Source organism: Notechis scutatus, chromosome 2 (genome assembly GCF_049901735.1).
Source record: "Notechis scutatus isolate UNSWTSFEM ecotype Mainland chromosome 2, rNotScu1.2, whole genome shotgun sequence".
Classification (NCBI taxonomy): Eukaryota; Metazoa; Chordata; class Lepidosauria; order Squamata; family Elapidae; genus Notechis; species Notechis scutatus.
Genome location: NC_142010.1, coordinates 48,391,411 through 48,418,781, shown reverse-complemented (window position 1 = coordinate 48,418,781; position 27,371 = coordinate 48,391,411). Strand labels below are relative to the sequence as shown.

Genomic DNA, 27,371 nt, shown 5'->3' with positions numbered 1-27,371 from the left:
GTGCATTTGATCAGATTCTTATAAGGTTGATTCAGCCTTCCATCCTTCTGAGGTTGGTAAAATGAGGACCCAGATTGTTGAAGGCAATATGCTGACTCTGTAAACTGCTTAGAGATGCTGTAAAGCACTGTGAAGTGGTATATAAGTCTAAGTGCTATTGCTATAATACTCTTTCTCATTAGCTGAACAGTATTATCCTGAGATGAACTCTGTTTAAGAGCTCGTCAAACTCTTATTAAAATAAATATGTGGCACTTCCACTTTACTAGGGAAATTTATGTTTTGTTTTAAATTTCAAATGAATGCTTTACTAATTAATGACTGCATTCTTGCGTACCAGAAATCTGCTTAAGCCAAGACTCCTTCTGTTTTGGCTGATCATCAGGCTTGAGAATGGATGCTAATCAAACAATTACCAGCGCTATTAAAAAGCCGAAAAAAAGGGGTGTCAAAAATAAAAAGAAAAGGTGAATTTGAAGTTATAATTCTTACATGAAAACATGTTTGCATTTTGTTTTTGTTTTTTCCTCTTGGGTTTATCTTCATTTTATGTTTGAATAGTTCATAGATATGAATGCTTAGTTATTGGCTTTTCCTTTTTCTAAAAATTTTCAGTAGATCCTGTTTTTCTTGCAATATCCAATCAGAGGTGAGGCAGCTCTCTGCTGTTTTTGCTTTTAATTTAAAAAAGAAGTGAAAGCTGATTCTCAATATTCATCAAAAATTTATTTTTAGGACACACTCAGAAATACTTCATTTCTCATTATTTTGTATTCCAGAATGTTGTTTTGTTTAGAAAAAAATGCCATTGTGGTACATTTTGTGTGCTATCATAGTATTAGGAGGTGTTGTAATTTCATTTTTAAAATATTCTACTTAGCTGGCTAAAAATGAGGATAATAACAATTCCTTATTTAATTCAAATCTTTATTTTTGTGAAGATTAACTTTTCAAGATGAAGCCCAACCTGAAGAGGAGTTACTTTTAAAAGAGTCAAAACATTTGTAAGTATCTCAACTATGGAATCTACCCAAAATACCATCTAATTTTATTGATGATGATGATGTTATCCATTCAGTCATGTCCAACACTTGGCAATTCTATGGACCAGGTCTCTCCACATCTTCTTGTGCAAGCCATCTTTGTACTCTGTACTTTGGTTTTAGGATAACAAAAGCATGTAGCTTTCCTTTTGAGCTTTAATATTAAGCATATTCTAAGTTGATGAGTTTTCCCCTTTTAAGATTTTTTAAAGATGAGGATAGATACCTTTCAGATATATTTTTCTTCATATAAAATTTTATTTTATGTATATATTTTGATATATTTCTAAAACTGTTTCAGTGTGCTCCAACATTTGATTTGTTTTCCCCCTCTGTTTCAGAGTCGCAGCAAAGACTACTACCTATCTTACCTTTGGCTTTGTTTTTATTAAAAGCTTACCTTATCATAATCTAGATATAGTAGGAGGTAAGAGAATAATGTTACTTATTTAAATAAAAAGTCTGGAGAAATCGTTGAAATTTAAAGGGTTGTATATTTGAGCATTAGCAAAAGCAGGACCTAATGTTAAGCAAGATTTAGTGAAACAAACTTTACACCCATAGACATACATAGATTGATCTCAACCCTTAGTGTACTATATCCTACCACGAGAATACCACGAGAAGTCAAAAACCATGTGCACCATATGTAAGTGCCTAGGAAGAAAGAGAAAAGGAAATGATTTCAGTTAAGTAATCTCCTAGTCAAAAAGCGTCTGAAGTGATCAGCAAAGAGTGGACACAGAGTAAATCCTTAATCCTTTATCTTTATCTCACTGTCCACTTATTGTTTGGAAGACACGAGTATTGAGTCAGTGGCCTTGATTGGAATCTGTAACCGAAACACTGTTGCCTTCACTTAATCTTTTCTTTTGAAAAAATAAAGGAATTCCACAGAAGTTTTGAATTAACGAAGAAGCCATATTAATTTATTTCTATTTGTCCATGCAGATCACTACTCCCAATTTGCTTTTCAGAATAGGAGGATCCATCAAACAGCATCAAGAAGTTACACTAAAGACTGAAACATGTCTGTGGAGATTCATCCAGGTCATGGTTGTCCCAAAGGTGTTTTTTCCAAAAGCAACTGGACTTTCTTTGATTTTCCTTGCTCAGAGAGTTAATGATCGTCCTTCAGAGTGCTAATGACCAGATAACTGCAAGGAATATAAATCCTTCCAGTCCCCACCATTCAATCAGAACTGAAGAAACTTCTTGGATGAGAAGTGAAACGTCTTCAAGGAAAAAAACCAAAGAAAGTCCAGTTGCCTTTTGAAAAAGCATCTTTGGGGCCAAGACTGAAGCAGGAATAGTAGTAATTTGACAACATTTGCTTGTTATCTTTTTTTCTGCAGAGGAGCATCTCTTGAGAAGAGCTTATGCATAAAACTCCATAGAGTTCATATTTATTGTCCTCCCTGTTTTTTGAATCTCACTTTGCTTTTTACTATAAAACAAAGCAAGATTATTTTGTTGATAGTTGTGATCTAAAAACACTCCTTTTCACAATCCTGTGTAGCAACGTATAACAACAGGAGTAAAAAACTGGTGCTGATAGACGGAAGAGGATTTTTCAGTCTGGATTTGTTACCTTCCAATTGTACTGGTGAGGTGAATCAAAAGATGGTCTTCCATTTCATTGTATATAGTCTATTTGTAGAGCTGTACCTACTATAAGAATCTAGAACTTCTGTGTAAGATTTATTCAAGCATTATATTTCACACTTTGATATTAACTCTTTTTTGCTTCATTTCTCTGTTGAGTTCTTGATGTTTACCAATATATTTATAATAGTATGATTGTGTTTTACTGAATATTTGAATCCTTTTAGAAAATAATTTTCTTTCCATTATTCCAGAATTATTGGAAATGCATGAATTTAAATTTTTAAATTTGAATTTTAAATTTTCATTAAAATGTTGAGTCAAAATAAGGTAGCATTTATGCAACACATAAATTATATTTATGCATTAAATGGGCATGTGTGCTTGTATGGATTTGTGTTATACTAGGAAGATTGGACCGTGGGCACTAGGATATATACTACAACACAAGTAAGCAAGTATACATATTGATGGCGTATACATTACTCCTTTTTTTCTCTGCTTGTCTTCTTGGTTAAATGGAGTAATTTATTTAACAGCCTGTTAAAAATATAGTTGCATTTCTATGCTTTCTATCCAATAGTTTTCTCTTTTGCTATAGCCAATTTAGAAACACAATTAGTAGTGTCTTCATAGATAGTTAATTATTTTTAAGAAAAGAGTATTATATATTCATTTAAGAATCAGTTTGGTTATCCAGTTTAATCATTATTTTAACATTTTAGCTAAAAGAGAGATGTATTTTCCAAAGTATCAATTTAATTTGGCAAGAATCATCACTTACTCTGAAAAATACAATGTTTACTTTGTTCTGCAAAAAGACTTTGCAATAAAGGTAAGCTAATATATTTCCTTATAATATATCCCTATCAAAAGCTCAATAATATTTTTAAGGTGGATATTTCTGGAATATTTGAAATATGAATAGAAAAAGCTATGAATAGAAAAAACTATTTTCTAAAGCGCCTGTAGGCCAGACAAGGAATAATGGATGGAAACTGAACAAGGAGAGATTTAACCTGGAAATAAAGAGAGACTTTCTGACAGTGAGAACAATCAACCAATGGAACACTTTGCCCTCAGAAGTTGTGGGAGCGCCATCACTTGAGACTTTCAAGAAGAGATTGGACTGCCATCTGTCAGAAATGGTGTAGGGTCTCCCGTTTGGGGGGGGGGGGTTGGACTAGATGACCTACAAGGTCCCTTCCAACTCTGATTATCTGTTATCTGTTATGAAGAAAGAATTGACACTTCTAACATAGCTACAGCAATGACTTCAGGTCTTTAAATTTATTAAACTGGTATCTACAGATTTGAGATTAGAATTGATTCATTCAAAATGTATTTAGGATGTGATAGTCATCCTAACTCCAACCTCAGATGATAATGTTGTTACTACAATAAACATTAAGATACTATAAAAACGTTATTGAAAACTAGAGAGTTTCTGAGAACAAATAATGGTTGCTATGCATGAATATGCTAAAACAAATTGAGAGATATATTGTTACAATTTACTATGGTAGATTTACAATTTACTATTAGAATTTACCTACTTGTTGCATCAAGAAAGGCTAGAATGGCATTTTAGTGGGAATATTTTATACTTCGCAGATTTGCTTTTTAGCATTCCATAGAATGCATTGAAAATGTGTGAAATATTAAGGATTTCATACTTTGATATCCCATTTTTGGCATTCTATAAATTTTCTAGGTATTCTATAAAATGTGTAATTTCACATATTGACGGTAACATATGTATCTTTGGTAGATGGCATTTTGTTTGCAGTGTTGGCTCTGTTTTAAACAACAAGTTTTCTCTCTTACTTGTTTTCTTGCTTAAATGCTGATTTGGTATTTAAAAAAAATTATATCCATGTCCTTTACAGAATTCTAAAATTCCAGCAAATACATTCGAACATTATTGCTATAAAGTACAAATAAAAAGTAGAAAACAGAAGATAAAACCAATAGTTCTTAAAAAGCAGAAATTGATAAAAATAAATAAACAGCATAAAGTATATGTGCTAAAACCATCCTTAAAAGGAAAGTCTTCAGCTCCTAAAAGTTTATTGGGTATATAATTAAATTCTTGGTTTGTTGCTTGTTTTGTATTCCACTAAATTTTTGATACATACATTTGATATCAGTAATTGTTTCTTAAGGTTTACAACAAGAACTATGCTGAAATTTGCTCTATAGATAATCCAGGTTTAGGACGAATGACATTCATATCATTTAACCCAGTGAAAGAGGAACTTATCAGCGGAGGAATCACTGGAGTGAAGGTGATGGTTTATTTCCTCCTTATTGAAAGGTTGGCTTGTTGCTGAAATGATCAGTAATATGAGAAACTGGATGTTTGGGAAGGGATCTGTATAAAACCAGGAGAAACTATATCTTGCTATTTAAAGCCCTACATATTTATCTGTTATTCCTGATAACTCTGTATGACAGAATAGAATAGAATTCTTTATTGGCCAAGTGTGATTGGACACACAAGAAATTTGTCTTCGGCATATAAGCTCTCAGTGTACATAAAAGATGTAAGTGATGAATCATGATCATAATCATCATAAATACATTCATCATGAATCATAAGATACAACACTTAGTGATAATCATAGGATACTAAATAAGCAATCAAAATCATACCAGGAAACTAAATAAAACAATATAAACCGCAAGATACAAGCAATAAGGTTATAGTCATAAGTGGGAAAAGGAGATAGATAATAGGAAGGATGAGAAGAAGAATTCTGTCTTAGTAAATAGTTTGACAGTGTTGTGTGAATTAGTTGTTTAGCAAAGTGAGCCTGTGGGGAAAAACTGTCCTTGGATCTATGTCAACTAAAAACACTTCTTTGGTCGTTTTAGTTGCAATCAGAAAGGGAGTTTAAATGCTTCAGATAATCACTTTGGCAGCTGAAGCTTCTGGTGCACACAATTATTACTGGAGATCATGTTTGATGACTCTTGGCTATGGTTGTGTCTCATTGGAGAATATACATCCAGAGGGTGGGGGAAGATCAGGGTCAAGGGTGAAATGAATGATGTGTCAGAGTCAGCTGCAACCGGGAAACGCCAACATGTCAACTCCTAATAAATCAATCTTTTTTACTTTGAGAGATGAGGCTAGAGACTTAGGATTTGAATGGGGGTGCATGTTGGAGTCCTGACAGTCTAGTTGTTTTTGTGTGCAATGCTCTATAATGTTATTTTGAGGGTAGAAGTTGAAACAATTAATGTCCAGGATGTGAGGGGTCTGTAGATCAGAAACCTCTTATGATCAGAATGATCTTAGGAAGTTGGGGGCTTCTTTCAGGTACTGTTGAATGCAGGAATTTTATTCAAAAAGGAACAATCTGGTCCATAAAAATATAATTTCTCTGTCTTTCTTCTCGACTTATTGGATTTATTGGCTTCGAGAAAGAAGTAAGGCTCATGTTATCCTCCCATCAAAATGTATGTAATTCTATGAATATATTATCCAAGCACTTATTTTGAGAATAGACTAGTTTAGTGTATCGTGCTCACCAGAGAAAAACAGGTATGGTTGAAATGTAATGAAGGCAGCCATTGCTATGAATTGGATCTTTTCCCACAGATCTCAGGGTTCCTGGGTGCTCTCTAAGTTTGGTTATTTTCTTGCAGATATTTCATTACCCAGACTGGGTAACATCGAGAATGAGAACGGCGAGGACCCTTCATTTCAACCCTGATCTACAATATTCTCTTTCATTGATATTACAGAACTCAATAATCAGTTCTTTTAAAAAACCATAACTTCTCTATAATCCCATTATGTCTCAGCACTGTGTTACACTATTTTTCCTTAAATTTCTGGATATCCACTTCAAATATCAAATCATAGTTGGTTTATTTTATGTATATTTATGTAAGCTTATACATATATTTATATTTCTTTCTGTCTTTTAGACTTGGAAGTTTAAAGAAAAGAAGCTCCCACTTGATTTGAATCCTATTCCAATGTACAATTACAGTCTTTTCCTTAGGTACATTATTCCTCTGAACTTTGAACAACATACTCCGTAGCTATGAGATAAATCTCTGTATATGTTTTGATTTTATTGATTTTGTTCTGAATCAAGTCAGCTCAGTTCTCACCAAATATTAGTGAAAAATATTGATATTTTATTATATTTTGTCACAAATTATGTAACTTAAATATATGGGAATGCAGTATAATGCTAAGAAAACTATGTCTAACCATAAGAATAGGAGACAAAATTAAATTCCTCTGTTCGTGTTATATTTGCTAAGTGCACAAAACATTTTGAACTTAGAACAACCATTTTGAGTATTCTGACTTTCAAAACAAATCCCATATTTTTCTTGCAGTTTGCAGTTGAGTACTATAAAGTCACAATGAATTCCACGCCATTCCTAGGCTTGAAATTAGCTATTTCATGTATTCTGTTCTCTATGCAACATGTATACATTTCAGAAATTTTGTTTCATGCTTAAAATACAAAAAGCACTCAAACCGTTTCAGATTTTGTTCTGCCAGAACACAATCACCTCAGTTTTCACCAAATATTAGTGAGAAATTATTGATATTATTTTCTCATAGCACTGTTATGGGTTTGTAGAAAAAAATACGCTTTTACTTGTTAAAATGCTGGGAATCTCTTTCCTATCTGATTGAAAGAGTTCTCTCTTTTTTTTGTTAAGAAAAACAGATCTAAAAATTTTTTATGGCATTTTAATAATTCAATATTTTGCTATTATTTTGAATTGTAGTACAGAATATCCACACATGGGGAAGAAATGGTGTACAAATATGGATTTTGATATCACTTTGCAAAGATATTACTGCTTTTCTGGAGGCCACTTTTTCTGCTATGATATCAATGGGAAACTGCTACTTGAGATACTCAATGCACATGAAAGATCTATTATCTCTTGTGTCTACTCATCTAATCTTAACATTTTGCTTACTGCTTCAAAAGGCAATGAAAGTAAGTTGGCAACGAAAAACGTGTGTGTGTGTACTGTTTCTTGTTATTGATTCAATTATTTTAATCAACTTCTAATGGTATTAACAAAAAGATGTTCATTAATATTATGAAATTTGCACTGCTGATGTAGAACTGATATTTTAATGTACTGTATTTAGTTACCTGTACATTTTTCAGAAAATTGAACAGGAACAATGGGTGACACCTCAAAAGATACTACCTTTTTATGCAGTGAAGACAGGCAGATATATAAAAATATATGTAAGATAACCTTTAAAAGGATTTATATGCTTGGCATGGATAAGATTAGCTGGAGCTAGTACCCAGATGTTTGAGCTTGCTTTCTACAAAGTGAAATTTGTTTATTTACTATTTATGTATGTATTTTTTTATACTTTTAACTGCCTACTTCCCTCCCAAATTTCTTCTTAATTCTCCTAACTATTCTATTAAACCCACGAAAGAAATTTGCAATTTTAAAAATCTGTTTTATTCTATGAATTCTAATGTGCAATTCATCCTTAAAAGGAATATATGTTACAGTTAACTTCTAAGAAGATGAGATTTCTCCCCATATATATTTTCCTGTAATTTGGAGATGAGGATGGGGCGGGAGAGGGTAATCTTACGTTACTGAAAATAAAGAGCAAATTACATACTTTTACTTGGAAGATTGTGGATATTTTTTTCAATATTAGTTTAAAGATTAACTACTGCTTGGAAGAGTAATATCTAATTATTTCTAATAATTTCTAATTATTATTAACACTTTATTTAATATTTAAATGGGGCTCCTGTTTTTTCTATCCAGTGATCTCTTCCTCTCAACTCAGCCCTAACCAGTTTGTCCAGCCCCCCCACCTGCTCCTTTCTCCCTTCCCTGGAAAGTTTGTTTCTTTGTCCAACGCATATAGCTGCCCATCTTGCATATGTGGATTCCAACTTTATGCATGTAACTGGATCTCTGTTTTTCTTGTCTTTTTTAATCCAGTAAAATCTTGGAATGACCAAGGCTGCTTGCTCCATGTATTTCAAGGTCATTCCAAAACGGTTACAAAGCTTCTACTGCACCCAAACACTACTTCTTTATTTATCTCTGGATCTCTCGATGGATCAGTCAAACTCTGGTCATTTGATAATATGGATTCTTTTTACAGGTAGCTGGTTTTTTTTAAAAAAATCTGCATATCTCCTGGATTGATTCCAAAGACACTGTTACAAAGAAAGTTTCCTGAGCATCAGTCCGCCTGTTTCCCATTATTAAAATATGTATTTCTTTAAAAAAAAAATCAGGGCATTTCGAAATTTAAAAAAACATTCACAGTGCTATAATTGTGAGTATACTTTGCAGCTCTGGAACATGCAGAGAATGTCAGATTGTTTTGTCTTGTTATCTTGGAAGTAACCAGTAATTAAACTTTCCTTGTGAAATTCAAATTTTTTTCCTACCAGCTCTGTGGATGTAGCTGTGGGTGTGGCTTGGTATAATAGTAATAGCAACCAGGAGCAACCAGGGGTGATTTTTTACCAATTCAAATCATCCCTACCACCTCTCCTGAGGTGGGCCAAGGTGGTTGAATTTCACCCCTGCTTTAAATCCACTATAGGTACATCAGATTATGAGTTAATTAAAATTCTTCGTTCCTTTTAAACAATTAAATAGCCTTTAAACTATGTCTTAATTTTTAAAAGAAATATTGGTTAGGTTGCAAAAAAAACATACATAAAACAAAAAAAGCTGAAAAGTAATAGCAAGGGAATTATAAAAATATAAATAAATGCTTTTAAATATGGTGATATAGTGGTAAATTTGCATTGAGAAGCCTTTTGATAGGAAAACAAAGAACAGCTATAAAAATGCATATAAAAATATCAGGGTATAGAAATTCCATTACAAAATATTGAATTTAATGGAGCCATGGGGAGAGGATTGATTGCAGATAGAATTACCTGCTCTGGTTTCAGATGAAACTAAAATGATGAAACTGAAGATAAGAATCAGACTTATGGTTAAAAAAAATCTTCCTGGGAAAAGCAGGCAATTTTCATGAGCTAGGCAAATGTTATGGAAGATTTCAGTGATAGAGTAATGTCAGCAACACTGTACATATTAAAAGGGAAAAGATTTCTAGCAAGAAATACAGAAATAATACGCTATACAAACATCAGGTTAGAAATTAGATAGTTTTGATGTCCTTAAAGCAATTGAGACATTCTATTAACAGTTTTTAAATGTGCAGAAGGACTTACGGTGACAGGATATCTTTGGATCAATTTCGTATCAGTTACATACAATAAGTAGGCTAGTATTAAGCTTTTAGAATATAAAATATAAATAGAATATAAATATTAAATTTGTAGTGCAAAATAGGCTTCAAAGTAAGCTGGAGTTAACATAGATAGGAGTACATATAAAGTTGTTTTGAATTAGTATCCATAAAGAATTTTTTTTATCAAATGTTGGACTGCACGAATCATTATAAATACCTCAATGATGCATAACTATAGTAGCTTTCAGGTGGAGTTAAATAAAAATTGTGCAGAATGTGTTTTGCACTTTTCTGTGTAATCTTCTGTGATTATACAGAAATTATTACATCCGTCATCAGACTTGGCAATCATAGGATCGCCAACATGATTCCCAACGTCCAATGACGGATGTGGCACAAGAAGAAGAAGAGGAATGTAATAATTTAATAAATTATGTAATTTGTTCATTTATTGATGAAAGTACAGCCTTCAAACAAATTACCTCAGGTATTTAGAGTATAATTCTTATTCCCTTCAGCCTCCCTACTGGGAATGATGGGAGTTGTATTCTAAAACATCTATTGAAGTCTCTGGTACAATTGTACAAATTATTATTTTATGCATATTTTGTTCTGTCGCACATTTGAAACTGGTTGCTTCAGCAGTACATAACTGCCAGGTGACTTCCTTTTTTTCTTCTTACATTTGGTCTATACTGCTTTTCTTCTTTATCCAGCTTATCCCTCTTCCAAGAAGGAATACTTTCAATTGGCACGATGGAAGATAAATTTCTTTACTGCTGCTCTGCCCATAATGTTCATATTTATGATCTGAATTCATTTACCAACTTTTGGAGTCATGTCAACAGCCCAATAAACCACTTCCACATCTGTAGTGCTGTTGGGAAATCCAACAGGGTGGCTGCAATGGCTGTTGATAACAGGTATGTAAAATAGTAATAAAAGTGGCAATCTTCCTTTAAACCATTTTAGGATTTTTGCTAGATATTGATGTTTTTAATATGAACTAAATTCTGATAAGAACTGAAATAGTCCCCAAATAAGTACACTTGTGGATAACAATATCTGTTAAAATAGCAATAGTAATAGCACTTAGACTTAATACCACTTTACAGCCCTCTCTAAGCAGTTTACAGAGTCAGCCTATTCCTCATTTTACCCACCTCAGAAGGATGGAAGGCTGAGTCAACCTTGAGCCTGATGAGATTTGAACTGCCAAATTGCAGGCAACCTGCAGTCAACAGAAGTAGTACTGCAGTACTGCACTCAAACCACTGTGCCACCATGGCTTATGTTACCATATACTGTATAACTAAAACTACCCTAATTTATGATGATTGACTATATGGAAGCATGGTATGACAACAAAATATTTAAGTTTTATTTTATGTAATAACTCTGAAATGGTTTTTTTAAATAATGTTTACTAAATTTGCTCTGTTTATTTTCAAAGTTTAAGAATATTTTCTGTTCAAACTGGGAAGAAATTATGCACCGTTTTGCCACCTCCTTATCCTCCTATGCTACAGCCAGTTCTCAGCTTTACCTACAACCGAACTTGTGGAACTGTTTATTTTCTATTGACACCCTATGATATATGGATTTATACAGCAAAGTAAGAGAAAGTATGATACCTCTATTTTAATAACAATTGAAAATAGATATTATTTTAGGAGAGGTTAATGAGTTACATATGAAAAATGAGAAAAGTTGAACATAGAAAAGGACATAGAATAGTAGAGTTGAAAGCGACCTTGGAGATGTTCTAATCCAATCCCCCACTCAAGTAGGAGACTCTATACCATTTCAGATAAATGGTTGTCTAGTTTCTTTTTAAACACCTCTAGTGATGGAGCATTCACAACTTTTGGAGGCAAGCTATTCTATTGGTTTATTGCTCTCACCATTACGAAATTTATCCTTAGTTCTAGGTTGCTTCTCTTCTTGGTTAGTTTCCATCCATTGTTTCTTGTCTTGCCTTTTGGTGCTTTGGAAATTAGTTTGACTCTCATCTTTGTGGCAGCCCCTGAGATATCGGAACACTACTGTCTTGTCTCTCCTAGTACTAAGTTCTGAAAACCTAAGAGAGAAAAATTGCAAATATATTGTCTATATTTAAAATGTAATATATGGATGGAATTGATGGCATTAATTTATAGAAATGGGCCAAGGGTTATAATATCAGCTAATTTCAATGAAAAAGAAATATTCGTTGTTTTGCTGATGGATTTCAGAACTAAAACGAAACACGCATACATTAGTTTTCAGCTTCAGTTATCTTAGGAAATGAAAACATTTTAACAAATGTAAACAAAGCAGTTGAAAAACACTTATTTGTTTTTACATCTTTATTGTATAATTGTGTTGTGCAGGGGTGGGATTCAGTTTTTTTAACAACTGGTTCTGTGGGCGTGGCTTTGTTGGTGGGTGTAGCTTGGTGGTCATGTGACTGGGTGGGCGTGGCCAACTCAACATCACTCATGTCAAGGGGCGCTTCACCTTGCCTGGCCTCTCATGACAGTGGGGATGCTGCAACAGTCATAAGTGTGAAAAATGGTCATGTCACTTTTTTCAGTGCCACTATAACTTTGAATGGTCACTAAATGAACTGTTGTAAGTCAAGGGTTACCTGTACAAAAATACAAAAAGGTTCTTTGCTTGCAAAAAGCTGCCCTAAATATCAATCATTAGATTAAAAATACCTGCAAGCCGGAGTTACAAAATCAGGCAGGGTGCCAGAGCACCTTGAGGAATGAAAATAGTTAAAATGCAGTGATAATTATCAAGCAGCCATCTCTTGCTCATAAAGTGAAACCTTTAACAGAGAGGTCATTTAAGCTCTCCAGAAAAAGCATTACCCAGGAGAAGCAATCCTTAGATCCATTTGCACCACTTAAAGACACTAGCTAGTCTCACTCACCTCACAAGATATCCTAAGGAAATCATCCAGATTTAAGGAAAGGTCACATGCCCCCCAGAAAGGCAGGAAAAAAAATCAGTGCCAAGCTTGCATCCTGCCTCTTGGAAGTATACCCCAAAAGGACAGTGCCAGATAGTACTAAAGCAGTGAAGGAAGACCCCCTCCCCAGATAGAAAAAGAAACCATGATGCAAGAAAAAATTCAAACACAATACAAATAATTAGATCACAACAGTAGCTGTTGCTTGTTGAAGGTGAATAGGGAAAATTATCCCATCAATAAACATAGGATTAAACGTCACCAAGCACAGAATTAACCTTCACCAAAAACCAGTTTTAGACCAAAACTCAGAAAGGGTATATAAACTCATGTTTGAAAGTCAATCTTTCTAGCTAGCCAAGAAGGTTTGGTGAATGTCACTCATTTTGGTTCCCTGTCACTAAAAGCTTTGCTTCATTATTCAAATATTTCTTCAAAGTGCTGATTGTCCAGGGAAGTATTTCCTCCCAACAGCAGTGTAAAAATCTTAAAGCAACCCTTCCCCTTTAAGAAAGCCAAGCCTCATAAGCTCAGGAGACAGGAAGTCTAGGCTGTCTGCCAAGAATGTAATATAGGTGGAAAAAAACAAAAGAAGATTGCTTCTAACTACAGGTTCTCCGAACTGCTTAGAAAGTTAACAAGGGGTTCTATAGTCAGTCAGAACCAGTAGAATCCCACCCCTGGTGTTGTGCCAATTGTGTTGTGTTGTGTTTTTAATTAATAAAAATAATTGAACTGTTAATTTGGTAAAAGAAAATTCATATACAAGAATATGAATTTGCTTCCAACTCCATAGTAATAGGCCATCTTGAAATCTATGATACTTTTATAATTTTTTTCCAAGTGTTCACAGTTCCAACTTTTGATTTTCAATTTACATTTGAATATGGGCAAAAAATAAGAGAAATAGCAAGCTATCGTCTGAATAATAAGGCTGACTAGAAACTAATTATCAGTCTCCAGTATTTTCCGATATCTTTGCTGTCCAATATATGTGCTTGCTTAGCTGAATAGTTAGGGTGACCTTTTTTCTTGGGCAATCCTACCAGGTATATATATTCTTGATGTACAGTCCCTGTATTCTTTAGTGATCCCCTCTAGGAATAACAGTCTTTCATAATGAGATAGAATACCAGGACTTGAAGGAAAATCAACAGTAGCTCTATGCTTTTTGGTTATAAAAGAGTTCTTGGCCAAAATTTCTGGCTAAGATAAGAAAATCATAATATTAATTTAAAATTAATTATAATTTAAATTTCCATTTGGTTTTTAATCAGCCCTTCAGACTGGCCCCACTTCCCTATTCTTTTTAAATCAGAGCCTTTGGTTGTTATATAGAAATTGTTGACAAAAATGCATTGCCTCTGACAATGTGCTTAATGAATATTGGTTTAAATGTCAGTTCTGATTATTTACAGATGCTGTGCATCCTTAATTCCTAAAAAATAGTTTGTATTAATTTTCAAAAGATCTTATCTTTGCCTGTGAGGGGGGAAATTCAAAAATTTTCCCTACCGGCTCTGTGGGCGTGGCTGTGGGCATGGCTTGGTATACTTGCCGTAATAGTAATAGCAACCAGGGGGGATTTTTTTACCTATTCAAATCGTCCCTACCTCCTCTCCCCAGGTGGGCTGAGGTGGTTGAATTTCATCCCTGGGTAAGATAATGACCAACTTTCTGGTTTTTGAAGCACTTGAAAAATAATATTTAAAGGGATTGCTGACACAAAATTTAAAAAAAACAAAACACCTGCAATTTCTTATATTGTGTTGCAATCTGAAAAACAGTTGATTGTATATTCATGTCAACATATGCAGCTACAGTTAGTGAGAACATGGAATATAAAGGACTATTTTTCGCCACATTGTTCATTCTAACGTGAAAAGACAATGAAACCAACATCAAAAGACAGCCTGAAAGATTTTCAAAAATAAGTTTGCCCAAGGGAAAGCTATTTTCCTTAACTGGTAAAATTACCACTTCAGCTGACACAAAAAAAAAGTAAAAAAAACGATTTTTCCTGCTTTCAACAGCCTAGTGTCAAACGCAGCTTCCTATCTTTCATTTTTATTGTTACAATAAAAACTTTAAAAAAATGAAAACAGCGTTTTGTATGCAATGTATGTTTTTGGTGTTAATTACTTCTAATACAATACTTAATTTCAATTTAATCTTAGTTAAACCCATTATTATTGCTACTGGTATTATACACCTGACGTTGGTTTTGTTTTTAGGACTGATCCTGCATGTAGAGCAGCAGTATGGACCACAAGGGAACTACAAGAACATTTACATCGAAAACACCCTTTAGCTTCGCAAGTATCTTTAATTTTTGTTGTAATTAAACCAAATTGTTAGACAGCTTTTTCATATGTTATAGAGAAGTTCATTAAAAAATTGGTTTGTTCAAGGCAAGACATTTTGGTGGTATTAGCGCACTACATTTAAAATATTGGGTTTATATAATTCATTCTTCAAAACACACCATAATTTTGCCTTACAAATTTCTAATGCAGTGATCATTTAGAAAATTATTTATTTATTGCATTTATAATTATCCTTTCTATTCAGAAAATGCAGAAGATAGCTAAGGATAAAAACACCTTTAAAATTAAAAATCATAGATCTAGATAAAGTCTTTAATTTAAACAGTAGTAGCAATTAGTGGTATCTTTCAAGAAACTTCATGCCATAGAACTGGAGCAACAAACAAAAATGAAAGCATTTTTAGGAGGTTTCCCCAGATATCAGTACCCAGTCATGGCCCCTTAGTCAAGTCCTAAGATATTTAGGTCAAAAGCAACATTATATATTGTGGCCAGAATGAAGCTGAAAGCAGTATAGGATTTTCAACATAGAGATAACATGTGCAAACTACCATGATAATTAACAGCACACTGCATCATTAGCGTGTATCAGCATTAGAACATTAAGTTGGTGGTGGGATGTCAAATACTCTATATTGACTTGCAGAATACTCTTTACGTCTGAAGGAAAATGATCTAATGAAGTGGAAGAGAGTTGAATGAATGTAGGGATGTGAAGGTGTAGGTTTGATTACAAATGAAAAGGCAAAAGTTTATCTCACAGTATATGAACTGTGTTTTTAGGTTGTTTAAGGCTGTGCATGAAAACTTAGAACTGTTATTTCTTATGCTGCGGTAATTGGTAATAATGGAAAAACTAGGTAGCTTCTGGATCAGAAGGAAGATGGTCTGATCTTGTGATAGTCCCCCCCAAATGGCTTTCCAGAGAATAGAGACTGGGCTTTTTCAGAAAGCCTTTCATAATCACACAAAAAGATGGGGAAAGTTCCGAAGAATCAGAAAGAATGAAAAAAATGCCTCTGCACAGTGTTGCTGGATAAAATTGTTAAGACTACCTTATTTAGCTCTTTGGAGCAGCCAGAACAATGTTTAAGGTCCCATAATCATTCAACATCTTCTGCACATGGCCTGAAAGTGAAGAATGAAAATTGCTAATGCTTGGTGCAAACCCAGCTGACATCCTACAAAGAGATCAAAGAGAACTAATAGGACTGCGTTTCCCTTTCATAGCACAATGACCAAAGCAATCTCAATCTTACATCCAAGCAGAAGCCTGTTTTGTTTCATTTAAAAAAACCCACAGGAAATAAGAGCTTCCCAATTACCTTTTTGGAGTAGCTGTAAGACTGCTCTCCATCAGACCTGATCAACTGATTGGGTTGTCTGCAGAGGGATAAATACTTACCTAAGAGAGCTATCTGGCTGATTGAGTCAGCCATGTCATGCAAATAAAGTCATTATCTGAGAACTTAAGTAAATTATTGAAACATCTGATCAGAGCAGAAATGGAAATTAGAACTCTAGCTTAAAGTTTGTATCTGTTATCTTTGCAAGCAGTAAAGAAATCAGAATACACAATAAGCTAAAGTAATAGGGATGCAAAGTAATAGGGATGGTTACATTTTTGTGTAGGGGAAAGATTTTCTTTTTGGATTTGTGCAAAGATAAACTAATCAGAACAAAGGATTTTAGAACAGACTTTTAAATTTCATACATGATATTCTTCCGATTAAAATCGGAATTCCGATTTTTCATCGCGCCCCCCTCCCCCCCTTCTTCTCCTCCTTCCTCTCCCCTTGGAGGTCCCCTGAGTCAGGAGCAGGGAAGCAGCTGCCCAGCTCCGGAGCTGATCCACACCACCGGCTGGAAAGGAAGGGTGTTGGTGTGTGTGTGTGCGATTTCTTGGCGTGCGGCGCTGGGTCTCTTTTGGCCGGCCCCGAAAGAGCGCACGCAGGGCGGGCGGTGGAGATGCGGGAGCGAATGCGAGAAGGAAGCGAACCTCGTTGCAAAGTGGGTTTGAAACTTGCACTCCAGAGGCTTGGAATTAGTCCGGGTTTGGGGAGGGGGAGAACGGAGAAAGGCGAGGCTGGGCTGCTCCAGGAGGAGAAGGTGGAAGTTGCCCTGGGGTCTGAGCCGCTCGCAGCGGAAACCACCCTTAGCCCGACGCGGGGAGAACGAGTGGCGGGTGGGCGGGGCGAGCGGCGGGCGGGCAGGCGATTTCTTGGCGCGCGGTGGGGGGTCTCTTTTGGCCGGCCCCGATTTTTTTTTCAGAGGGGAATATCATGCCTGAAGTTTAATTTTGTTGATGTAACCAAAGCAGAGAAACTCCACAATATTTTTTTTTGGGGTGGGTGGGTGGAGATAAACAATAGGGTAAATATGCTTCCAAGGAATAATATCTCAAAAGAAGAAAAGAACCCACAAAAATGAAACAAGATTGACGCAGAGATTTTAACTAAAATATAAAGATGTTTCTCCTTGTCTACAAATGGTTGGAGAAGTTTTTCACTTAAATAGAAATGATCCCTGACCAGGGGCTACTACATTTCCCCATGTAATCTCTTAAAATAATAATAACAAATGATTAAATTTATATGCTGCTAGACTCTTAGCAACTCAGGGAAACAGCTTCTTTGGGAAGGGAAAAAGCTACTGCCTACCATGTTGAAATAGTAATTTGCAGGTGTCTGCTCACTTTTGCTGTTGGGATGGAATAACTTTATTAGGAAAATGATACGTTCACGTTGTATATTATGACTAACAATTGATAATGAATAGTTGTGTCTGATAAATGCGAAACAGCATTGATCAAAATTGCTTTATGAAACTATTCTCTTTTATACAAGTAAATTGACTTACAACTGATAGATACTTATTGATTTAAAGGTATCTCAATATATCTTCCTAGATGTATTGAGAAAAATGGATATTTTCAACATACACAAAAAAGGAACTTTAGAACTTCAGCAAAATGTGAATGCCTCTGCAGCTTGTCCTCCTCATTATGTTACTTGGTGGATGAAGGAATGATATATGCAGATAATCAGGAATTTCTGGTTCTCGGTATGCAGGTAAAAATACAGCTGGATATAGATTTGTGTATATTTGCTATTAGAATTTATTTGCAAATGGTAACAACTTTGGCATGTTTCACAAATATTAAAAATAAAAATATTCCTTCCTAAATTATTGATCATTAAAAAAGTCAATACATAATACACAATCAATTTCTAAGATTCTGTTATTGTAGTCTTAATAAAAGTAATTTTAGTCTTCCTGTTGAAATGATTTTACAGTTAGATTTATCTAGTAGAGCTCATATGTATTGGCATGCTCTAAAGTACCGTCACGCATCGAATTATATTTTTCAGGAAAGTAATATGAGTCACGATATCTAATAAAGGTAAAGTAGTATCAGATTTTTAAAAATCTGCTTGCTTGGATCAGTATGAGAGAAAAAATGCTAGACTAAAAAGCTTGGTTGATATGAAAGGAGAAAAGTTGAGTATGAAAGGAAATGGGCATTGAGATTGAGGAAAGTGAGCAAACTCACCCAAGGAGATAAAAAGAAAAAAGGGGTTAACCACTGCATGGAGATTATAAAATAGTATCAGGTGAGCCCGATAGCATTGACAAAATATGTCCATAGGACTAAAACCAAAATGATAAGGATCTGGAATTCAAAAAGCTATAAGGAATGATTTGAAGTGGCTGTGTTTAGCCTGGCGAAGAATATGTGAAAGCTATCTTCAAACATGTAAAGAATTGTGATATAGAAATGTTCAGGTTTGTTCTAGAAGATAGGAGAAGAAAGCATGTTCAAACTGCAAAGAAGTAGATTTTAGCTTAATATCAGGGGGGAAAATTCCTAATAATAAGAGTTGTTAGGCAATGGAGCAGATTGCCATGAGAAGTGGTGGGCTGTTTAGTGAAGGAAGCATTATTAAAAAGAGGCTGAATGCCATATGCCAGAGAGGCAATATTAAGGGTTGCCTAACTGGACAGGGTATTACCAGATTATTCTAAACCTAACATTCTGTGATTCTAGGGAATACTGAAATTTCATTTTTCTAGGAAATATTTAAAATTCATTCAATCATTTAAATAGAATTCTTTATTGGCCAAGTGTGATTTGGACACACAAGGAATTTGTCTTGGTGCAAATGCTCTCAGTGTACATAAAAGTAAAGATACATTCATCAAGAGTCAAGAATCATAAGGTACAACACTTAATCATAGTCATAGAGTACAATAAGCAATCAAATCATACTAGGAAACAGTCAATATAAATCGTAAAGATACAAGCAACAAAGTTACAGCCATACAGTCACAAGTGGGAAGGGATGGGTGATAAGGAGTGATGAGAAGATTAAATTATATTTTGAGTCAATAAATCAAAGTTTGATTAGGTAAAATTAAAATTAAATAAAATAAAACTTAGATTTGTTGTTTTAGGATGAGTTTAATTATTGGGCATAAACTTTCATTAGTTTTATATTCCTTGTCTTTCGTGTTAGGTGGCAACCATTAATTATATTTGAGGTGTTTAGTGTATTTTCAGCAAGTATAGCAATTAATTAAAGTTAGGTATAAATACATATTTTAGTTTGATTAGATGTTCAGGCATTATGTAAAATGCAGTATTCAGTATACTTGTTCAATACCTTAAAAGAAACTTTTTAACAGTGTAATCAGCACACAAAATAAATTTAGCTACTGTATATCATTTTAGGATTACTGAAAACAAGGATAAGCAATTTTGTATCTCATCCCTTCATTAATGTACATATGAGATGTGAAGTTATATTATTTCAATTTGCCACAGAGTTTTGTATGTCATTAGATGTATCTCTCGGTTATTGTAGAGTAGTTCGCTTATATTTTGATAGTTGTGACCCGAAGATTATTAAAAAAATCTGAGGTTGAATTTAAGATTTAGTCAATAGATTTTTATTTGGTGATTTTTTATTAAAGTGCAAATATCTATAACAAGGTCTTTGAACTTTTTCAGGCAGCAGTACTTGTATGTTTAAAACTTCCCAGAATCCTTGATCAAGGGGCAAAACTCTAGAGATAAAAAGTTGGCTGCATTTGAATGACTTTTTTTTGCCCTTAGTCTTTCTAGAAACCCCATCAAGTTCTTATGAAATGCTAGAGCTCCATGAAACGCCTTTGAAAAACCCTGAGCTATAAAACGTTTATTTTCAAGGATTTAAATATTCTAAGCAGCTTATTCATATAAAATGAATAACATAAAATCATTGCCTCCTGAACACAGTGGTATGATGAGAAAGCATCCCGTAATGCTCCCACAGAAAATTTCAGTTTGTGGATTTCCGTATATATGTGTGTTTTTGAGTGTGTTCATGTGGTACATCTGATTTTCATCATATCGGGTATAATATTTCTTTTAAAAGGATGGAAGAATTCTATTTCTCCATACATCTGTTCAAAACTTGGTATATTATGAGATGGCTACTTATGAAGATCCTGTAAGTACATCTTTCCTAATATTTCTTTTAATTTAGTGCCAAATATATGCACAAGGATATATTCAGTTTCTTGTTTCAAAATTAGTCAGTAATCAGTTTCTTGTTTCAAAATTCAGTATATTGCCACTTAGAATTATAAATTTACAAGGTCATGATTTTCAAGTAAGGTTTGGTTGTGTGAAATGGATATCACCAGGATTTACTACACTGGACAGATCTTCATCCATTTTAGAATGTTAAAAGCTGTCAGGAAAATTTCAGTACAGTTACACAAAAATTACCATTTCAGTTATCAAAAGCTGCTGCAAGAATAATCCTACATGTTTATAGTATCTTGATTTGCTGTGTCCTTGTGTAATAAAGGTTGAGACACAGTTGTTTGATCTATGCACAGAAGGTTGCATATACTGTATATACACAGAGATCTGTATTGCACCCAAAGGATTCCTTCAGTTACTTCAGAGGGGATTTTTTTAAACTGAAAAATTTCAATATCCATTAACACTTGGTTTACCAACTCCTAAAATGTTATGAATTAAACATCAAATTTGGCATGGTTTTTCCCATGACTGGTACTTCTGGAATTCAGGGGGGAAAATGGGTTGAGGTCACTGAAATTCCTAGAAATGGAAGTAAAAGTGTGTCTGATTCACTGAATTTAAATGTCAAGAAAAGCATAAAATCAATAACATACCCCAGACCCTATCTGACATTTATTTGTTTATATAAAAGGAATATTTATTTACAGGGCTTATATAGCCACTATCTCTTACAGTAAAATTTTGTGAATTTGGGAAGTCTACCAAGCAACCATTCTGAGTCAGCCCATGTGGTTTTAATAACAACAATTTATAAAAATTCACAATCACATTTGTGAGTTTTAAACTTGTTTTGTAAGAATTTGATATTATTAAGTTTGTATTACAAAACACATTCCTTAAAGATTAGTGTTTTGCTCCCAAAAACTATATAGAAATATTAACCTTTTTAATCCAATAACTTGCTTTTATTTTTAATTTATATAGTCACTTTGAATTTGTTTTTATTCAATAGGTCATCCATTTGCAACATGATATAATCCATCACCAGCTGGTAATCATGTGCCAGAAACCAAAATACAAATTGATTCACTACAGGAGTCTACCTGCTCTGGAACTGGTCTTTCAAGTTTATTTGCCAAACGATGCGACTGTTTTCACAAGACTTGTGAGTAATAGGAATAGTTATATAATATTGTGAGTGTAGAATTGAATGGCATATCATTGAAAGAACTATACTTACTTATTCATTATAACTGCTTGTTTCTTTATGATTCCTCTAATCACATTGTATGGATTCTATATGTTGTTGTTTGATATATCTGGCTATATCTCTGCAGCTAGTCATATAAAAGAAAAAGACTCCAATTGTGGAGGCATATATGAAGATTTTTTTAAAATATTTGTACTGAATTTATTATTCCAAGACCCTTGAATGACGAGCACTTTTATTACACACAAAGTAAAAAAATTGTGAAAAAATAGTATGAAGTAGATGTAACCAGCTGTCTTTCACTTTCACTATAGATGGAGATTTTTCCTAAAGTAATATAATTCTTGCCAAATTGTCTTTCAGAAATTCCCATATGACATATTTTTTTATCATGATTTTGGACTACTGTTACTGAACTGCCTTTACCTTTAATAAAATAATGCTGTTAATAGTAAAGTGTGGAACAATACCAGTAAATATATGGGAAATTGTCTGAAAAACACTTTTACTAATTTTATATGCTTAATGCTTCAGTTTCATGTACATAGTTGTTTTGATTCCTCGGTGTCAGGAAAAGGAAAACGAGGAATAGAGGCTGTTTATCTGAAAACAGACCTGTTTTTATTAGGTGAAAAAGACATGATTTGAGACCTATGATAATTCTGAAACACCCCCCCCCCCTTTTTTTATACTAAAGTAAAAACAAAGTAGGCAACATTTATATTCAGCAAACTAAAATAATTTGCATATTTCAGGACAGATCACTTTTTATTGGCCTGAAATCTGGCATCGTGGATATTTTAAGTATTCTAGAGGAAAGCAGTGAAGTGGCATTTCCTGAAAAAGGTATGAAATTCATTGTTAATTATTTAATGGACAAATAAATTAGAAGAATTAAAACATAGTCCTCTGTATTAGACATTTTTCTAGCATGCACCAGAAACACAGGTTTCCCACTCCCCTGGATATCTGATTCTATGGCTGGGCTCAAAACAAAGAAAGTAAGAAAAGAAGGGATAGTTTATGACAACAGTTAGAGTTCACATATGTTCAGTTAAGAACAGAGGATACCACATTATGGTTGTCATGCTGTGTAAATCCATCTGATTGCAAATAGGTGGAGCTGATTGCTCTACTTATTTGCAGCAGATGCACATTTTAATTCACTTATGTTGTCATAGTTACAATCTAGTTTCTGTTCCTAGAGTTCTATCTGTAAATCAGATACTTATCATTTAGTTGGGCATCATTTCCAGAAAAGGCTTATTAAATCACAAGGCTCTTCAAATAGATAAAATGACTATTAAGTACGTACATGGATGTAATTTCTATAGTCAAATCCTCTGGGCCTACTAATTATTCTAGTTTTCTTTCATTTTTAGATCTAGTTTTGTCTAGTTGTCATATCATTGTTATAACAGAAATATTCATTTGACCCTTAGTTGATAACTGCTGTTATAAATCATAAGTATGTTAGATGTATTTATAGTTAGAATGCAGTACTGCAGGCTACTTCTACTGCCTGCAAGCTGCCTGCAGTTCAGCAGTTTGAATCTCACTAGGCTCAAGATTGACTCAGCCTTCCATCCTTTTGAGATTGGTAAATGAGGAACCAGGTTGTTGGGGGCAATATGCTGACTCTATAAATTGCTAGAGAGGGTTGTAAAACACTGTGAAGTGGTATGTAAGTCTAAATGCTATTGCTGTTGCTATATGATCCAAAAAATTAGTCTCTTTTTTAAAATATTACTAGGAAGGGATAGGCTAAGCTAATGGTGAGGGTGAGGCCGCTGAGTAATTTGTTCATAACTGACAAGAATTCTTCCCTGAATTCCCTTATTGTGTAATGTTGCCTATTTAATTCCACCCAGAAGTATTCTTGTTAGGAATTCTGTAACACTTTTCAAAAATTTTGCACAGTTTAAGTTTTGCCGTTCAGATGCTTTCAAATCTTCATGACTTGTTCGACATCAATGTTGCCAGACTATCAGTAACAGCAATTACAATTCCATTTAATTAATGTTTATTTTTCTTTTTTATTTATTAAACCATTTTGAATAAACAAAAACAAAGAGGGAGATCCCAGTAGTTTATAAAGACATTATGTATCTCAATTATTTCATTTGTAGCAATACATATTAAATATTTATTTTAAAATATGAAAGAACTTCTCTCCTAAGCAGTGTTTAAGTATGTATTTGGGCCCAAACCAAACATGATAGAGACAAACTTTCCAATGCCTTGGTCTAACAGCTCTTTAAAAAGGAGTCTAGGTTTAAGTAAAATAAACACCCTAAGTGAAGACTTGCAATTTCTGCCTGGAAATTTTCTTCTTTTCTTCAGTATTTCTGTTATATTATTATTCTGCAGCCAATTTCTGAACTCAGAAATGAAGAGAGAGGGAGGGAGAGAGAGAGAGAGAAAACCCACCAGGATGCAATTAGCTAATGTTCTTTAGCTTTTAAAATGGGCACCTAAAATACCTTACAAGCTCTTATTATTGTGAATCAGTTCTCATGAGAAACAGACCACTTAGAAATAATTTTGAAGATCAATATTTAATTGGAACAAAAACTTCTCTTGCTGAGACTGATATATAGACAATTAGGAAAGGGCACTGGAACAGTTCTGAAATATCTGTAATGGAGGAATGGTTGGTCAAGATGAGAGAATAAAACAGAAATGGCAAAATTGATTTGTCTGATTAGGGAAACAACAATAACCTCATTTATTAGTGATTGGAAACCCCTTATGGACTCATGCTGAAGAAAGAAAAAAAGTGAATGTATGGGTTTGACAACTAAGAAAAGCTAGATTATGGAAAGAAGGAAATTATATGTAATCTTCAAGCAACAGTTACCTTGAGATGGGTGGCATACATATTTGATAAATAAATAAGGAGCAAAATGTAAATACATTGTTTTTTTTTTTTTTTTAAAACAAGTTTTATTAAAAGTTTCAACAACAAACAAATCATTACATATTAAATCTTTCCCTGTCTTTCTACAATAATTTCCCCAATATTCTCATAAAACACAAACAAACACAAACAAACATAAAAAAAAATCTTTTAGTAAAGTACCTTGGCCCCAGTTACCTCTCTTTGCATGGGCTAAAATAATAGCACATATCACTCTTCACATTTCTATCTTATTTAATCCATCTTAATTAAATCATTAAATTTGTATCTTTTGCCCATTCATTTATCCCTCTATCTCTTCTTATAATAAAAAAAAATTTCTCCTGAAATCACTAATCAGAGTATGATGCCTTTCTATCCTCCCCCCTAAGTTAGTAAAATTAACATTCAGCATAACAAATACCCAATTTGGTTCTGCTTGGTACATTCTATCCACCAAAAATGTTTAAATACATTGTATCCTCCTTTCCTTCGATATTTTATTACATTTTAAAAATCAATCATTATTAAAAACTTCAACATTTTAATTTCTTATTAAATCTTAAACCATTCTAATTTACTATTTCAAATATAAATGTTACAATACCATCTTCTGTACCTTAGCAGAATCTTTCTTACAGAAAATTATATTTCATCCTTTGTCTCTAAAAAAAATCCCTCTTCTCCCATCCAATTTTAAAGCTTTGAGGCTTTTCTCCGCCTTTCCCCTTTCTTTCTTCCCCCACCAAATCTTCCTAGCCCCCTTCTTCTTCTAACCTCTGCCTTGCTGGGATCCCTTCTCTGTTGTGTTCCCTTTTTCTCTTGTTTGTTATCATTATATTTACTTTGCATCATATTTTTCTCTTTCTCAAATGTTTTTTTAGATCTTAAGTCCTTCATTTTCCTTGTTCTCTTCCTTCCTTCTTCCTTAGATAAGTTTTGGGATTCAATGAAGATGGCGTCTTCGTCTCTTCCTTGTTGTTCTTCTTCCGTTTCCATCTGTTCCATTGTCTGTTGGTAATTGACCAGCGCCATTTCTAGAAATAGAAAAGCTTTTTCCATGCCATCTTTGCAGGCTGCTTTTGTTTGCTCATATTCATCCCTCAGGTCTTCAAAAAGGAAAGCCATTATAAATAAATCTTTTCTTTTCTTTATTCCTCTTTCTTCTTACACCAACCAAATATTCCGAGAGAAAGGCAAAACAATCCCAAAATCCACAATCCTCAATAAATCCAAGCAAGCCAAAATTCCCCCTTCCTCTTCCAGGGGTGGTATCAAACAAATAAAAAAAAGAATCCAAGTCTATATTTTAAAGCCTTATTAAGATTGTATTTCTGTCCTCAAGTCTTCAAGGCATCTCCTCCAACAAGATCCAAATTTATATATTTTCTTTATCCTCTCCCTTCCGGCTTAATTCCGTCGGGAGGAGAGTAAACTTTCCTTCAGCACCTCAAAATAGCCGCTTTTTTTTCTCTTGTGGAAGAAATCATCAGAAAACCATCTTTTCCAGGAATTAAATTAGATAAATCTCAAAGCCCTGGGTCGACCAAGAAGAACTTTCACTTTCAATAACTTTCTCTTCTTCCTCCTGCGCATACTTGCCCGGCTGTCAACTTCTTTGTGGCGGCCATTGCGGACCGCCGCTGCACAATCCTGGTAACAGGGGTTCTGCCGCCAGGGAGTGGGTCTGCAACACCCCCAAACCCTTCCTCCGGATCCCCCTTACCTTCAGCTACCCCTGCAGGGCAGCCTTGCTCCGCACCCGTCCGGGTCGGAGCCCCAAAACGGCTAGCGGCAGGGATCGCGCAGCTTCGCGAATCCCTACCGCTCGCGAAGCCGACAAACCGGAAACCCCCGTAAATACATTGTTAAAAAGGTAGGAAGCTATGTCTTTATTGTCTTTTTTTTCTTATCCATTCATTATTTTTCTTTATTTCTTCTCTAACGTTTATAATGTTTTTACCTTATTAAATTTTTATTTAATAAAAATTATAAAAGAAATGGTAAGACCACCAACAAAGAGATCACTTGCTTTCCTATGTTTCCAGGAAGGCCTTTACTATATAAAAGTTTAACAAACTTATTTCCTAACCTCTGCCATAATACGTTTCACTAATCCTATGGCATATTACAGTATGTGTGTGTGATATATTTCTGAACAGCCCTATGAACAATTCTATTCTGCTTTGTTGCTTGAGCTTAGAACAAAATTGTTAGCTGTTGCTGCCAGTTGCTCTTATGAACTGCAAAACTGGCTTTATTTATTTATTTATTTATTTGTTTGTTTGTTTGATTTGCCAATTGTTTACAAGATAATAAGTATAAGTGTATACATAGTTGTGAATACATGAAATGGGTACATATAAGAAAAATAAAATAAGAGAAACAATAGGACAGGGACGGTAGGCACGATGGTGCGCTTATGCACGCCCCCTACAGACCTCTTAGGAAAGGGGTGAGGTCAATAGTAGACAGTCTAAGGTTAAAGTTTTTGGGGTTTGGGGAAGAGACTATAGAGTCGGGTAGAGTATTCCAGACATTGA

The 27,371-nt window shown here is 34.1% G+C and overlaps 1 protein-coding gene across 1 annotated transcript in view; it reads left to right on the top strand.

Moving 5' to 3' along the window:
- The first annotated feature begins 327 nt into the window (after positions 1-327).
- Positions 328-27,371, top strand: part of LOC113417914 (uncharacterized) — a 76,813-nt gene continuing 49,769 nt past the window's right edge. Inside the window, exons 1-16 of the mRNA XM_087954168.1 lie at positions 328-467; positions 942-1,004; positions 1,385-1,470; positions 2,563-2,649; positions 3,374-3,483; positions 4,814-4,936; positions 6,588-6,664; positions 7,413-7,630; positions 8,622-8,787; positions 10,617-10,823; positions 11,354-11,515; positions 15,094-15,174; positions 18,095-18,257; positions 20,604-20,678; positions 21,732-21,884; positions 22,685-22,775. Of these exons, the coding sequence (XP_087810294.1) occupies positions 394-467; positions 942-1,004; positions 1,385-1,470; positions 2,563-2,649; positions 3,374-3,483; positions 4,814-4,936; positions 6,588-6,664; positions 7,413-7,630; positions 8,622-8,787; positions 10,617-10,823; positions 11,354-11,515; positions 15,094-15,174; positions 18,095-18,257; positions 20,604-20,678; positions 21,732-21,884; positions 22,685-22,775 (1,936 nt within the window). The 5' untranslated portion in view covers positions 328-393. The remainder of the gene's footprint in view (positions 468-941; positions 1,005-1,384; positions 1,471-2,562; positions 2,650-3,373; positions 3,484-4,813; positions 4,937-6,587; positions 6,665-7,412; positions 7,631-8,621; positions 8,788-10,616; positions 10,824-11,353; positions 11,516-15,093; positions 15,175-18,094; positions 18,258-20,603; positions 20,679-21,731; positions 21,885-22,684; positions 22,776-27,371) is intronic.